Source organism: Chlamydotis macqueenii, chromosome 5 (assembly GCF_036417535.1).
Source record: "Chlamydotis macqueenii isolate bChlMac1 chromosome 5, bChlMac1.mat, whole genome shotgun sequence".
NCBI classification, from domain to species: domain Eukaryota; kingdom Metazoa; phylum Chordata; class Aves; order Otidiformes; family Otididae; genus Chlamydotis; species Chlamydotis macqueenii.
The window spans coordinates 61,924,175-61,940,992 of NC_141560.1; the positions used below are offsets into that span (position 1 = coordinate 61,924,175).

The 16,818-nt window shown below is 41.3% G+C and overlaps 1 protein-coding gene across 5 annotated transcripts in view; it reads left to right on the top strand.

The window, feature by feature from the left end:
- TEAD1 (TEA domain transcription factor 1) overlaps positions 1-16,818 on the top strand; it is a 161,547-nt gene that overhangs the window by 114,303 nt on the left and 30,426 nt on the right. For 3 of the 5 annotated variants that reach the window (XM_086749006.1, XM_086749007.1, XM_086749008.1), the window contains 5 exons: positions 2,137-2,199; positions 11,989-12,123; positions 12,316-12,362; positions 13,253-13,314; positions 14,940-15,064. In XM_086749006.1, the coding sequence (XP_086605132.1) occupies positions 2,137-2,199; positions 11,989-12,123; positions 12,316-12,362; positions 13,253-13,314; positions 14,940-15,064 (432 nt within the window). Of the gene's footprint in view, positions 1-2,136; positions 2,200-2,287; positions 2,351-10,782; positions 10,795-11,988; positions 12,124-12,315; positions 12,363-13,252; positions 13,315-14,939; positions 15,065-16,818 lie in introns of all 5 variants that reach the window. The other 2 variants (XM_086749011.1, XM_086749010.1) reach the window with 2 other exon arrangements.

Here is a 16,818-nt window from a genome sequence, read left to right on the forward strand (position 1 = left end):
ACTAAACCCTTTAACTTATAATATTCATGGTGATCAGCAGCCTCACAGAAGGCACACGCTCTGTGTAGTTTATGCAGTAGTTACTAAATCCTTGCGCTGTTTCAGAATGCTTTGCAAATTGCAGAGTGCCCTCACTTTCTCTAACATCAAGCGCGAGATTCTCCTTCTCCCCATCTGAGTGCATGACAAAGGGGAAGGCAGAGGCTCGTACACTTGCATGCTACACGTGTTTTATAATGCAGGGAATGGTGACGCTGAGTCAGCACACACAAAGATGACTTGCTGCCAGTGCTCAGATTTAAAGCACTTTGGACTGGGTGATGTTTTGCCCTGGGTGATGTCCTTTGTCCGTTAAGAAGAAAACACGTACAAGGGATGAAAAAAGACAGGAGAAAGGAAAGAAACTGCAGCACAGGTCAAGGGGCAAACAAATGATTGGCAAAGAAATCTGAAACAAAAGACAAAGTCCCAAGTTCTGCTCTGCTATGCCCATACAAGCTCCAAGAGTCAGCAGTTACACTGGGATCTTAAAATTGCATCAGGAGTCAAATTGCAGACCTTGGGGGTAGATCCTTGGCCAGCATGTGCTGGTAGAGCTGCGGTGAAACCAGTAAGACTGTGGTGGCTTACATATGGCGATGTTCTGCCTCCGTACTTGTACATCCCTCTATAGCAATTCATAAATCACTTTAAACCAAGTGTTTAGTAAAGTTTGATTGTCATTACTTTTGAGTTTCAACTGAGCAATTACATGTTACAATTGTGCTTCTTGTATAACCTTTAACACCACTAATATCCCACTGAAAGCAAACCAAATGAACACGTGTGAAAACTTGATCTATGTGTTTGACTAAAAAATTGCTTAGTAAGCAGTAGTATAACTCTGAATTACTGCAAACTGCTTCCTTACCGAAGAGGTCTCTGAAGGTGGCCTTCAGCGGCTGTGCTCATTTATGCATTACTGATTACTTCCCTACTAAAAATACAGGCTTTGTGGTACTGTTGTCATGGAATAGTCTTACAGAGAGAGGAAATCACACTTTGTTTCTCCTTTTCTTTTACTTTGTTCTTTCCCAGACAGGAATTGTACCTAACTTAGGGAAAAATGTACAACACCTGGTATGGTATGCTCTGGGTCAATCAAGAATAGGAGATTTCTCTTCAGCAGGTTTTACCATCACTGCAGGTTTTAAACCTTCACACAGAGGGCTGTAGGATGTTGAGCACTACCGAGTGACGCTGGGCAGCATCGTTAAACCCTCATCATCAATAGCATGGATTTCAGTACCTGCCTGGGTAAATGGGAATGTGAATCTGGGCCTAGATCCCTCACTGTACAAGCAACAACTTCTGACCAGTAACTGCTGTAGTGCAGGGCTGGCTTTACACAAATTTCTTGCTAAAATTTAATGATGAGGGGCCAAACCTGGACATTACTCAAGCTGATGTCGTTACTTGTCCCAACTTACATGAGTGTTTTGTGGGCAGACTTGATGCTGACCTTACCAAGAAAAGCCAGCACAGATTCAGGGACCTACGTTGTGCCAGTATTTTATAATTTGTGCCAGAATTTAAAGCATTTCAGTGGGGTCAAAATGCAGCCTGAGGCTCTTCCTTGGAGCTGCAGAACACAATAAATAATGGATAAAACTTCTCGGTGCCAAGTTATGTCTCGAGCCTAGTGGCAAATGGTCAGAGTGGGCATCTGCATCCTCGGCAGATGGGGTAGAAATCCTGTCAGCTCCCTGTGCGAGAGCGCAGGGCCTGGCCACGGATGGGATCCATATGAAAGCGCGTGGACTGCATCCAACTGTGAACTGTGTCTTCTTTCTTGTAGCTGAATGCACAACCTGGTGGGTTACACTTTTTTGGTTTTGGTTTTTGGTTTATTTTTTTTTTTTTTCTTAATCAAGTCACTGTTGACCTGTATTGTTAAGCCTTGGTGCTAAGAGCTTGGTATCTGGCTGGGAATGTGGTATCTTTAACAGCACAGCTTACTGAAGATGCAAATAACTTCCTCCCCTCAGAAAAGTTTTTTTTTTTTTAAAAAAAAATAGATATTTTAAATTTGATTTGCTTTTTGTTTTTCTTTTGTTTGTTGTTTTTTTTTTTTCCCTATAAACCCGAACAATGTAGGTGTCTAGTCACATACAGGTCTTAGCAAGAAAGAAAGTTCGAGAAATTCAAGCCGCCATTAAGGTACGTTTGGCTTGCCCAGTTGTAGGGGGCTTTTCATCTCCATGGTTACAGGCTTTTCCTTTGTTTCCTCCCTTCCCCTACCCTGCAGGTGTCTAGTCACATTCAGGTTCTTGCCAGAAGGAAATCTCGTGATTTTCATTCCAAGCTGAAGGTATGCGCTTTTCTGCTTTTGGGCTTGTGGTTGCTATGCCTGTCCCTTCCTCCTCCCCGCGGTGATGGGCGAGCGCCTAGTGCTGCCGTGCCTGTAACCCCGTTTTCCTGCATGTGGTAGCTGTCTGCATCTCTTTGTGTTTAATCTCTGGTTTCTGCACTAGCATCCACATTAAAAACGTTGTTTTAACACTGTCCAAACGCAAAGTGAACTACTCTTCGTAACAGCTCAGCACCTAAACCTGATTTTTAATCCGCTAGCCTATTTTTAATTTTTTTTAAAAAAGTTAAATGCTAGGAGTGTATTTAAATACACAGGGTTTTTATGCAGTTGTGTAGACGCTTTTTCTTTTTTGCTTTTTCCAGAGGGGTAATTGGGGTAATTGTTTTCCATTCCCAAATGTTTTTTGTCTGTGCTTTTGAAATGCTATCAAGAATATTTAAAATAGATCGTTTATTCCAAGTGCCAGAGAGCACATTTTATCAAGATTGCTCTAACTATAAGGTCTTTCTAAAGCACAATCTAGTATCATCTCATGTTATGTACTATTTACAAGATTCCCTGAAATTTTATTTTTTAAAGTAAAATATTGACATTTAATCTTTGGAGAGCCTCAGTCAGAATCCTGTTCAGGGAATATTAAGTATGTTTTCTTAATCTGACATGATGAATTGTACATGTCCCTGTTTTCCCTGCTTTCCATAAAATATATTCTAAGGCTAAAAAGAAACTCTTGGAAATGCTTAATAGGGGTTTCTTGGATTGCTTGTTTTTTCAAGTTTTCCAGTGGAGATCTTGGGACCCTTTTTGTTTTATTTTCACATTACTTAAAAGTGGAAGAGGGGGTTTTGCAGTTTTTGCTGTTGATTTTTTCCTTTTTAATAAAAAGCAAAGGAACTTATACATCTTTTACTTCCCTCCTTTTTTCTTTTTGTAATTTTTTTTTTCCAGATGAGAACAAACTATGTTTTTGTTCTAGCTGAAAAGCAAAATGTTTCAGAAAGTAATTTCACAGTACTAAGCGCTGAGCACTGTGGATGCTTACCACAATCCTGGAACTGCAGCATAGAAATAGCAGCCTGGCTTTGTAACAGGCCTCCTTGACAGAAGCACTGGGTTTTTCGTCTGCAGTGGGCAGCATGCTGGCAAGCTTGTATGGCTGTTGGTGGCTGGCTTTTTAGCTGCACTGGCTGAGCAGTTGGGGTTCGTAAAGAACAACTAAGACAACTTAAACATACTGCTTTTTAACCAAGGGTGCAATAATACAGAGATATGTAGCATTTTAAGCTAAAATTGTCAATCCTTGATGCCTAAAATTAAGTATGTAAATAGGTGGCCTTACTTTCAGAGGTGCTCAGCACCAGCAGCTCTCAGGGAGTTTTATAGGACTGATTAGCACTCGGGCTACAATCAGGAAGCCCGCTTAGATACCAAAATCCAGGCCTTGGAGCCTAACAAAAATATTGGATTTACTGTTCTAAAATACTTCCCTTTCTGAACGCCCAAAATAGCTTAAAATATGAAGACACTTATAAAGCAAAAAAATATTTTTAAGTACTGCACCTGCTGTCTGATTTTTACTGAAGCTTTCCAGAGAAGAAAGAAGCTAGCTAAACCCGAGTAATATTTGAGACCTCAAGCCTGCCATTTGCAGTAAATAGAGATTCAGAGGGATTTTTCATTTTAAGGAGTCACCTGAAGAAGGAGAGAACTGTTAGGGCAACAGAATATTTTGTAAGGGCTTCAGACCTTGCTGCCCCTTCCCACCCGTCAGTGGGTTGCAGCTTGCCCAGAGCTGAGTAGAAGGAGGGGAGCCGCCATTTTGAGCCAAGGAACTGATTGCTTCAGGAAGAGTCTCCCACCTTCATGTCCCCAACAGTCTGCAGGGACATTTGCTTTGCCTCTGTGTGACTACATGGTGAGGACAGAGGGCACCCTGGTGACAGAGGTTTGCTGGCCTCCGGCCTTGCCACCCTTCTGGCATCACTGACGGCAAAAGCTGCCCCAGCCCTTCCCCAGCGGATCTTGCTGGCCCAGGCTGCTCCTCCTGCCCCTGCTTGCGGGTGCCCATGCTGCCCTCAGGGTTTAGCTCCCCTGGGAGCCCTGAGACAGCCCTGGTGACTCCTCCACAGGCCCCCTCAGAAGGGGCGGAGAAGCCAGGCTCTCCTTGTCTCCCTCCTCTTTTTCTTGCTGTTCTTGGCCTCAATGAATGAGGTGTCATGGCACAACATCAGCCCTCTTGCACAGGCCTCTTCCAGAGCAGTGGCAGCCTCCCACACCTTTTTCTCTCCACGTGGAAGAGATGAAACTTTGACACAAGAAGGTGCTCAAAGGGAGCTGCCTTTATGAGAAAGAAAGCCCTTGCTTTTTCTGCCGAGGAGATGCAATTACTCCCTAGAAGTGGGAGAAGCTGCTGGTTTTGGACCTGAGAAGGAGCCTTGCTGCTGCAGACATTTTATTAGTGCTACTGCCCGTTTTTCATATTATTCCTCTATTGAACCATCTGTATCAACCAGTGTCCTTTGAAAACTGCCTAAGAAGGATATTGCTGGTGTGAAAATAAGACAAAGCAAATACATTTTGACATCTACAAGTGCCCATTGTTTCAACAGGGGCCATTTTGGCAGTAGCCTGAACTGCTCTGTCAATCTTCTCAGAAAGATGATGGGCTCTCGTTCTCCTCAAGCAGGTGCTGCCGTGTTTGCCAGTGAAGGGGTGACCAAGAAGAAGATAGCCAAGGGAAGCACTGCTTCTGACCTAGGCCAATCTTACCCTTTTAACAATGAGCTGGTGCTGCATCCAGGGGAGCAGCTGCTTAAAAAAACAACATGTATCTGATATCAAGTTTCCTACCTACAGCATGAGAGGCAAGCACTCTGTGGATTAATGCATAGATCCTCCATGCTAGTCCGTAGCTACGAGTTCAGTCAGCTCTGACCTGAGGCCATCTCCATCTCCCATGTTTCTTCCTTTTGCCACCAGATGTCTGCTCTGCGTACCTCCCACGCGCACACGGGACAGGGTATTGCAGAGAAGCTGGTCGTTCCCTGTGTGCCAGCACTACTTTAGCTGAAATAATCACAGACACTTGAGGACTGCAGGGGCACAGTTTGGAGGCTCTTGTACACCAGCTGACATCCATTACTAGCAGTTTTCTTCATAATGCTATTTCTTATCCATCTTTCAGGATGTGGTCTACCTGTCCCATTGAACTCAGTTCTTGGTCTCTTACTTTGACAAAGGGTGTAACAAATAACTCTTGTTTCCCAAGAATCTGCAGAGTTTATTTTATACCAAAAGATCTTTCTGTCTCGCCTTGGTCTGAATCCTGCTTGTGGTGAGGATAGGACTTGGATGAATCTTCCTGTGTTTATCTCCTGCAAAAATCCAAATGGATGGAAGGATTTCAGAGTGATCTGCATCCATGGCATTGAATAGAGTATTACTGAAGCTTACCTAATAGATTGAAATCTCACCTGTGTGCCATAAAGTCTGCTTGGTCCAGCAAAGTCCCTTTTCTTTGATGATAAGTGCCTATAGTCGCTATGGATGGATGGATCCTTAGCCTCCAAGAAAGAGAAGTTTTGTGCTTAAATGCTATTGCTGCATTTCAAGACACCAGTAGACAATGTCCTGTCAGGCCTTCCATGGAATTTGTACATTTTAATTCTTTTTACAGCAGGAAAATACTCCTATTTTGGAGATTTTAATCTTAATTTTCTGAGGTTATTAAAATCTTCCTGAAGTTAGGAAATTTCATCTCTTGAAAATGGAAAGAGAGGCTGAGATAAAGCTGTCCGTGGAGACAGATCTGAAAGGCGGCTCCTCTTCTTGACATTTCCTCTCATGCAGGGGCTGGAGGAGGCAAAGCAGAGTTCTTACACTCTAATGTTTTATTTCCGTGTCAAATACAATAGTCCATAGTGTTAGGTTGCAGCATTTCCCACCTTTGCACTGACAGGGAACTAAAGTCACCTCTGTCCATTCAGGAGAAAAGATGGATTGGAAGTTGTGCTTAAATAGAGAGTAAAGGTCTTCACAGCAGGATATACATCTATCTTAGATTGTCATTTCAGATATTTTTTTCATAGTGCAAGATTAATTAGACAGAGACAAAAAGAAACATTAAAATGCCTACAGTTCACACGTATTACATGTTTTGAAATCCATTATTCTACATTCCACATTGAGGGATAAAAGAAAATATTGTTGTCAATTATAAAATGCTAAAGATAGCTCTATACTTTTTAAATGAACAATGATAAAAGCCTTGAAAAATTCCCTTTGATGTGAATGGAGTCTTCAGCATTTTGAAATACAATAAGATGGATTAATTGCTACTCATTAGGCAGCAAGTTGGGACAGCTTTGAATGCGCATTCTCTTCTTGGCATTAGCTATTGCCTGGCTGAAATAGCCAGCTTTTGTATTTACTCCTGTCTTCTCTAATAATAAGCAAATTGGAGATCAGGGCTAGAAACACTGAAGTGCTCTCTATCTTTTGTCCAGAACAATTGTATATTTTCATGATTTGTTTATCTTTTTTGAGCTACAGCTAATTATGGCAAAGGTTATTTGAATCAATACAAGATGTGAGCAGAAATAACATCTGCAAAATTGCTTATTAAGAATCTATTTTATGTTAGCATTACTGTAATATCCATTTTGTGAGCAAATTGTTGTTTCTTATGTATTTTTTTTTCCTTACAAGAAAAGTTTTGTATTTTAGATATTGGTACAGGTTTTAGGGCTTCTTGAATTAATACTGTGTTCCGTTGTGCTTACTTTTCCTCATACTGTCTTAGATTTTTTTTCCCAAAGTCATAGGTAACATGATATTCAAAGCCTCATTTATCATTCTAGTCTTTATTTTTTTTTTTGCTGTAGAATGGTTTGAACTGATTGATTGAATTATTCTTCTGTTTATGTTGGATTAAAAGAAAGTCAAGCACAGATCCTTTTGTGCTTGTCATGTAGAACTCTTGTTTCATGTGGGGCTTTTATAGATATTAAGATTTATAATTGGATGATACTGGGGAATTATTATTTAATTTAACTATGTATTTTGCATTTCAAAATAATAGGTGAAAAGTGAACCTCAAGGGCCTGATTCATTAAAAGTTATTTAGTCTCCTTGCATTAGATTCTTAGCACTTACGCCTTCCAAAACTGAAGTGTTTGCAAGTGCAGCCAGAAGCAGTCGGCTAAAACATGAGGCAGATCCTGATCTCTGTTACAGTGATGACATTTTAGGGGTTTAGTGGAACAAGACCAGATTTCCACTGATTGTACTCTAAATCCACCTCAGTAACATTTATTACTAATTACATACCACAGCACAGAAGACTTGTATAAAGGGAGGGGAAGGCAGCAGTCTAAGAGTGCAGTCTGTTACTTACTACAGTGTCATTCCTGGGCAGAGCAATCCCATCAGAGCTCCTAAATTAAGTAGAGTCAAGCCAGGTCAGGGCCAGATGGGACCTATCCAAGGAATACCTTAAGCTCGGTCAGGATTTAATGATTCAGTAGGAGATGCTGTCCCCCCAAGCCTCTGCTGAACCTCCGTATGGGACTCTGCAGCATGCTCAGCCAAACTTTTATTTTACATACATCACCATTAACCTCATTGACCCAAAAGAATTTATTCCAGATTTACACAGCAGCATAAGTGAGAGCAAAACCAAATCCTTTCTATCTTGAACAAGATAGGAAATCAAAGTCTTAACTATTTGTGGTCATTAAAAATCCCACAACGTTCCTGTTTAGAGAAGGGATGTTAACCCATTTGTCCTGGCCAAATTCCAACCTCGGTAATTACTGTAATCTGCCTGTTTAAATTACCCTTGCCATTTTAATTGGATATATTACTTCTCTTGATGCCTAAACTGTGATGTAATACCATTGTGTGTTATTAATCAGTTACCAAGTTTCATCCCGGAAGCGCCTATGTTGCAGTGATAGGTAGAAAGACTCATTCCCTCCTGGTTACGAGTGTTCTCCATTATGGTGTAAAGAAACACCAACATATACTTGTTTCTTTAAGTGGCAGACAAGCTAATATTTCCATTTAAATAAACAGCTGTAAAATGTGGTTTTCCAATTTGTTTTTGAAGACTATGAAGTCTGCCTGATTATATGAGCACAGGCCACCACCTTGCAGATCTCCAAAATGTTCCTGGAGCTGAAGGTGCTTTTTTGCCTATGGAATTCAGGACCTCTTATGTGTTTGTATTTTATTTTTAATTTGATTTATTTAATGTTTGAATGTGAAGTTAAAGTTACTTTGAGAAAACCTGATGTTCTAACTATGCAGAGGTTCCTAAGCCTACAAAAGGTGAAACTTTCCATTGATGTGTGTTGGCCTGAGTCAGTTGATGTCCAGTGGAGCAGGCAGATTTGTCACCATTGGGAAACTTTATAGGAGTCATTGAAACTCTGCAAGACTACCCCTATTACAAGGGCTGTATTTCCGAGCTGTCATCCCATATATATTTGCTTTCTCTCCATCCTCCTGAAAATGTAGTAAGTAAAAGAGGATGAGATGAATGGTCACCACAAAATGTAGAACATTCTGGGGTGAAAAGCAGCAATTGGCAAGAAGGAAGGCACATGCCTTCTCACGTCATGAAATAAAATATGTTTTCTCCCTCCAAAAATCCCTGTCAGTGTTCCTAAAATTAAGGATCATTAGACTCACTGCTAATGGTGGCTAAGAGCTCCACAAGACACTCTAAGTGTTCCTCCTTCTGTGAGCAGGAGGTCTTGAAGGAAGTGTGAATTTTCAAATATTTTTCTTTAGTTGATCTGTTATGGTGGGATTTACCTGCCGTAACTGTTGCCATATAGAAGTTGGATGTCCAGGCTCCTATTCTAGTCCTTCAATGGTGATAACATTACAGAAAGTAATGCACTCCAGTTTTGATGCCTGGTAAGGAAGAAATATATTTTAGGTGCTTAATGTGCAAACAATAGCAGGAGATTCGCCATCTGCCTTAGGCTGGAGACTTTAGATGGCTAAAGCAAGGCGAGATGAACTATGACATAGATATATAATTTGCCCTGGGCTCATGCAACTCCCAGATACGGATTTTTATATCCCTAAAAAATCTTTTACTTTTAAATTCTCCTTTAGTTTAGATCTACCTAATAGTAAGGCCAACAGTATGGGTTTGGGAACTTGGCCAGAGCACAGGCGCTGGCTGCACCTTCATGTGGTGGCACTGGCGTGGCTGGTTGCAGCCAGGAGGTAGTGCAGCAGAGGAGGCTGTAGTGCCGCAGCAGATCTGGAGAATAATGAGGTAGTCACAAAAGCAGCGCTCACGTAGCTTTGGAGGTTACTAGGACCCAGAGGAACACATGTCTCTTGAATCATGCATTTCACACACAGGATATCCATCCCCTGTATGTTTGTTTTTGTTATGATTCAGCTGACTGCGGGTGAGACTTGCATGGTTTGGCATTTCCAAGCCAGCTCACCTAACAGAAAAAAGGGGGGAAAAGGAACAGAAAAGTCTGGTGGGGGTAGCATCTCCATATTGCTTAAGGACATCTCCTCATTTTCATGGTTTCATGATGGAGGGTCCTTCGTACTGTGCAGTAGGATAGAGGTGTCAACTTTCTAGAAAGCTGTGTGAATCTCAGGACACTGCCACCTCTTAACATCCACCAAAGCATTTTTTAGCGCAGTGGTCTGCAGACATCCAAAGGCAGCCATGCTGTGCACAAACCTCCTGTGCCCACCCTTCTACCTGGGGCAGGCAGAGATGAGTGCCAGCAGCCAAAGCCAGAGCTGGCTTGCTGCTTTTACTCAGTGAGTTGGTCGTAGTTATACGGGAAAGCTATAGGTTGGAGAAATGACCGCGTTTTGTCCACGCACTGATGGATAGCGTGTCCCCTCGGCCCCAGAAGCCACTCTGTAGATGCACAAGGAGGTCCTGAGGCTTGGACAGGCCAGAAAGCAGCACTGGGCACCACTGTGCAGGTGAGCCCGCAGGTGTTAATGCTGTTGCTGGCAGTACCGCAGTGGATTGCACTTCAGGCTCGCATCCTGCAAGGTGCAGAGGGCTGCTGGAGCAGCTACTCCCCCGCTCCACCTGCCGCTCTCCTGGGCTCCATCCCACAGAGGCGCCCGCAGGGGCTCCTTGCACAGCTCAGGGGAACAAACTCAGCAACAATCCACTTCATTCAGTATCTGCAGCTTTCACACAGGGAGGCATGGGTTATTTCCCCCCAGTGTTTTGTTGTTAGTTTTTAATCCTTTTTTTTTCCTTTTAATGAATCAGTCCCTAGGTGAAAAAAATGCATTTGTTTAAACCTAGTATTTAATGCTGAGCAAACTGCTCTTCCTTTGTCTCTTACTATTTTGTTCATATTTTGCTAAGAATCTGCTATTCTACACAAGCATTTTAATAAACTGTTTGTTGTTGTATCCAGGTAACAAGCATGGTAAGTATTTTAACTAAACCAAGTATTATGTACCTTAGCTGTGCTTGGCAGAATTTTTGGCTAGCTTTTCCTGTACTTTCAGCCTGTGCTGTTTCTAAAGGAGCTATTCAAAGGAAGAAACTGCTCACCTATAGTACTACTACATACAAGCTTTACAGGGAGCCTATGTGCAAAGTCATATATCGTATATAAGAGCATGCATCTCTTGCCAGCATGCTTGCTACTTTGCTTTTAAAATAAAACAAGAAAAAAACCCAAACAAATCCTTGCTTAATACTGCTTGTGTTCCTTCACAACCTAAAGTCACATACCTAAATATTAGCACTTATTAATACAGTACTTCTGGATGAGGAACCCTTTACCAGATAGTAACAGTCTGTTGTTTACTGATTTTACCTGACCTAAGATACCCACTTAGTTAACTCTGTTGCATTAAGAGGCTTTCCTTTTCTATCCTGTGATCATACATGATCGGCAGTGACTAAGACTTCAAGCGCTGCTCTAATACAAAGAATCGATAACTACCCATCTTTTCCTAAACCTGTTCCTGTATGCTTGAAAACAACAGAAATTTTATGGCTGATTGTTTTCTTTGGGAACACTGTAAATCAGTAAAATACCACAATTGGAAGTTTAAGATGTTATTTACATTTTTGTTATCTAACTTTTAAAATAGTTGTCATAAAACATAATCCAAAATGTTTCTAAACCTGTAAGCATGAAGAAAAATGTCATTGTTTGCAAGTGAGTCGCAGTTCTGTGTTCTCATTTTACAGTGTAATACGAAAGGCAAACTTCTCTTAGATCTAAATGATAGAGCTCAAATCTCAGTGCTCCCTGTCCTGCAGGCAGAGCCTTAGCAGCAGACAGTGTTTAGTCCTGCTTGATTTAAAATCAGCAGAATTTGCCCAGGTAAACAAGTGGGCAGTAGTTTACTCTCCCAGAGCTTCCTGCATGTTGGCAGAGCAGACTGTGAGAATTCAGGTCTACCATGCATGTCTGAGAGGAGGTTTTGCCTTGAGGTAGTTTGAGTGTTAGTCTCCGTGCTGTACTTTTTTTTCCCTGCATGGTTTGCTATTTTTGCATTTTCTGTGTGGCTTTTTAAGTTTTTAGTTATGTGCTTGTAGCTGCAGTTATTTAACATTATTTGTTGTGCCAAATGTTTTAAGACTCCATGTAATTGTCATATTAAAGGATCAGACAGCAAAGGACAAAGCACTCCAGCACATGGCAGCAATGTCATCAGCTCAGATAGTCTCAGCTACGGCTATTCACAACAAGCTGGGCCTGCCAGGAATTCCCCGTCCTACATTTCCTGGGGCACCTGGGGTAAGTTGTTAGCCGAGTCCCCCAAAAAATCCCTGTATTCTCTAACAATGTTCAGTAGAAAACTAAGGCTGAATGAATGGATTAATGCTTTCACTTGTGTTTGCAAAAGGAATCATGTTTGTTCAGAAATATCCAAAATCTTTCAACAAAGGAAACAATTGTGGGTCTGTTTGTTTGTTTTTCCTCTTTCAGTTTTGGCCGGGCATGATTCAAACGGGACAGCCTGGATCCTCGCAAGAGTAAGTCTGAAAATTAAAATATGCTTCTATATGCCGTGTGGGGCTGGCTTGTGCGCTTTGCTGTCAGAGGATGTCAGTGCAGTGAGAACTTGCAAATTTTTCTAAGAAGGAGGAAAAGATAGTTGTAGGGAAAGTAGAGCTTTTACAGTGATGTGAACTCACATGCAAAAAGTTATAAGGCATCCCAGATCTCAAAGCTGAAGCTGGGGCACATTCCTTTTTCTCCCATTGCATGATGAGATGCAATGATAATGCCAGGGAAGCAGCTGGTAAGGTTTTGCCTGTGAGTAAGTTTTCAGCACAAACACCTCCATCTTCTTTTAAATACTGAAGCAATACTGAAGGCAAGGGGGATGTATTTTCCTGACCACTAATGGGTCAGTGGGGTTACTGCCCTTCGGCACCATGGTAGCACCCGCACCATGTGGAGGAGGAAGCCTTTGCCCCTCTGTTAGGTGTTACGTTTTCAGCCCTGTGGTTGTCTCTGGAGCAATATTTCCCAGCCTTATTTTTCAGCTTCTCCCCACCTTATCCCCTTGAGGTCCATGAGAGTCTTTGTGCCCTTGTAGTTCAGTGTACTCTGGATTTACTGGGAGTCAAAGCAATCACCACTCATGTCTCCTGCAACGCTTGCAACAGGCCGGTGAGGTTTCCTGCTGGGTGACTGAGCACGGATGAGCTCCTTGCTTTAAGATGTCGGGTGTAATTCTCATCCTTCTCTCTCTCTCCATATTCTCTCTTTACTGTCTGTCTGTTAAATATGCTATGCAAGGAAGACATATGTCTGTGGGTAAAGGTCATTAACCGTGTATTTTCTTATTCTCTGTGACTCTAACGGAATTTACTGTGGATGGCATGGTGTATGATTTTTGTGTAACTCTTTATTCCAGCGTTAAGCCATTTGTTCAGCAGGCCTATCCTATACAGCCATCAGTCACAGCTCCCATTTCAGGTAATTCTTCCATTTATACTCTCCTTTAAAAAGATTTGAATTGTGTACTGAATGTGATGTATTAATTCCTGAGACGGACAGAGCCACTACTTCCCATCCTGAAGGTCCTACTCTGCCTGGTACCATTTTGATAAGTACCTAATGTTTATTCTCAGTTTCGTTGCTCAAATTGATCAAGCCCTTCCATGGCTACTTCCCTGATCCTTTTCCCAAGTTGGTTTCATGGCTAATTCCAGGAAAGATCATTATTTCTTTGCAGATGATAACTAATTTTACATCTCCCTTGCCAAATGACACCATGCTTCTGACTCTCTTTGAACTGCAGTTTTCTCTTACCCAGTTTTTAATTATTTTCTAACTTGCTGCTGTTTAATGCTTAAAATTAAGCCTACCTTTCTGCATCCCTAATTAGTTCCTTTTTCTTAATAGTCTTAATTTATAACATTGTTTTCTAAGGCAGACATTTTGAATTGTCTTCTTTTATTCTTCCATGTATTCTCTCAGAATAGGATTATTAGTGTTTCTAAATCAGTCAAAACTCATTCATGAGTTTTTGCTTCATTAGAATTCCTGTTCATGTCTAACCAGTCATGTTTGTAATTCCCTGTTTCATACAAGCCTCACACCTTCATTGTCTAAATTTGAGAGCTGGAGTCAAGTACCATACTCCCATTATGGCATGTGGACACACACTACTTGTGACCTCTCTCTGGTTCTCAACCTAGTTCAGGATTTTCTTTGTTTTCTAGCCTTTGGTGCCTCTCCGTTGCCTTCCTTGCACCTCTGCCTCTCCCAAGATCAGTTTTGCCTTCAAGCTGCTGCCTTTCCCTTCTTCTTTTACTGTTTTGTTTCCTTCTCATCTAATTTTCGATGATAACGAACAAGAGATAGCATTTATTCTTTCTCTTGAGGTGAATTAGAGATGGTGGTTAACATCCCTTCTCTCTAGATCATGTCATTCCCTCTTTATCATCCATTTGAAACCTTCTTTTTCTTTTTCGGGTATGATTCAGCTTTCTACAGTAATTATTTATTATTATCTGTAATATAATGCTGCCTAAAAGCTGCAAAAGAAGTAAAAGACCCAATGTGCAAATACATAGTAAGAGACAATCCCTGCCTTGGAAACCTTATGCTCTAAATAGGAGAGAGGAATTGAGAGTGGTAGAAGAAACAGGCAAAAAGAGAGGTGATTTACTTGTAGCATATGGCACATTAGGAGCCAGAAATGGAGGCCAGTCCTCTTGACTCCCAAGGCAGTAATATCTCCTGTGAGTCTTGCTGCCAGTTTCCAAGGAAGGGTCAGCTGTAAGTCTATGTGAAGTCTCTATAAATCTCTATAATCTAGTATATATTTTAAACAAAAATTCTACAGTGAGTTACAGCCCCAAGGAAACAAAGAAGTAGATCTTTTATTTGCACCATTATTAGCTTGCTGGGTTGAGACCTCTTTTTCCATATATTTTTATGTGTTTTTCCAATATTAACTCATTCTGAATTAATTATTTGCTAACATTAATATAAATATCGAAGGACTACATGCATAATTCCCAGTTATATTTCATTCAGAAAATATAAACAGAAGAATTACCAACTTCTTCATGAAAATGGTTCCTTTATTTTAGGATTTGAGCCTACGTCAGCTCCAGCTCCCTCAGTCCCTGCGTGGCAGGGTCGATCCATTGGTACGACGAAGCTCAGGCTTGTGGAGTTTTCGGCTTTCCTCGAACAGCAGAGGGATCCTGAATCAGTAAGTGTTGCCCTCTTGTCTGCTAATCTTCACCTTTTTGCTGTTGCTCTCTACCTTCTTCTGAGGATGATTTCCAGGGTTAAGCCTGATGGAATGCACCTGGTGTTTCTGCATTCGTTGCTGCTCAGTGTAATATTCCTTTCACTGTAGTACTGTATTTTCCATTCTTGCCCTCTTTTTCCCATTTGCAGAAGTGAGAGGCCTCTCTGAAAGCAGGTGTGGCTTGCTATGGCACGTGTCTCACTGTTGACCTAGTTTAACAGTTGTACCCAGTTGCATCGTGGTTTTGGCAATAATTCCATACTTAAACTTTAAGTTAAAGCTTGATCTGTTTCCTAACAGAAACAAAATTAAGGACTTGCATAGAAACTATGCATATTATTTTAAATATCTGACAATTGGGGTAGCCTCCAAGTATCAGGGTTGTCCCTTCCAGCCTCCCAAGCATGTGCCATTTAACTGTATCACTTATTTTTTTTTTAAATTGAGATTACTTATCTAAATGTCCAATTATTCAGACTTCTTTGATCTTTAATTGTGTCTTAGGGTCCAATCCAAGGTTTTGATTTTTGGGGGATGTTTTTATAGGAAGGTTTTGGTTTTGCTTTGATTTTTAGTCTGCATACTATACCTGGAAGGGTAGTTTATGAAGTTGACTGTAATGTTTCATTTACTCCAGTTAGTCTCGAACCTCGATGTTAATCATCGTATATTTACCATGAACAGTTATTAGTAGCCTAGCACTGTTTCTACTGCATCACAAATAAATCAAAAGAGCTTCTTTCAGCTCGAACCTGAGAATTTTTACTGAGATAATTTCTGAAAAGCAAATACTATCATGAATGGGTGATATAGATGGGCCATTCTTGTTCAGATTCCTGGTAAAATACAGTAGCTTGGAGCAGAGAGAACCTATCACTTGGTCTTTATAGTTCAGCACTGGAAACCATAGCATTTATGGGCTCTGGCCAGGGTTGTTATCTAGGGAGTGTTTACCCTGCATAATGGAGAGTGGAGACATAGCCCAGAAACCTTACGACAGAGGAATGCTCCTGGGGGAGAAACATCCCAGTGAAAATGTACCATATTTCAGCTATTCATATACTAAATATGTGGCAGTGTGTTGGTTTGCTGAATGTCACATTTTGCCAGGTTGAATTAAGTTTGAGGGAGGAAATGTTTGGTAGCAGGTACAGTTATCTCAGTACTTACCTGACTGTTAGATACTGAACAGTTTCGCTGGCATCCCTCTGCTTTCCCATGGCCCCGATTCCCACGCATTCCCAGCAGTCCTGGCTCTGGTGGGCTAAAGCTTCATTGGGACTAATCCACAGCTGGAACACCTTCTCCATCCCCAGCTCCTGTACATCCAGACAATGGTTTGTATTTCCGATGCAGAGGAACAACATCCAGGTTTCCTCATGAGGCAGCTTTATCGATACGCAGCTTTTGGAGTCCTTGGCTTGCTGACCCCATGTAACGTGTTCTGCTGATTTATGGGCTCTGCCATATCCAGATTGCTGCACACCAGGATGTTACGTGTTTGCCTCGAGGTTATCAGAAAAACAGGATGTGGCCATGTAATGCTCAGCGTTACTATGCTATATATGAATGAAATGGCATTTCAGTGTATTTTGATTTACTGTTTTGCCAATATACCACCTAATAATACTTCTTCCATTGGTTTTTAAAATGCAAAACTATTTGCAAACCCAATGGGCTTATGTGACATAGAGCCTCTGTGTATTTGCCTG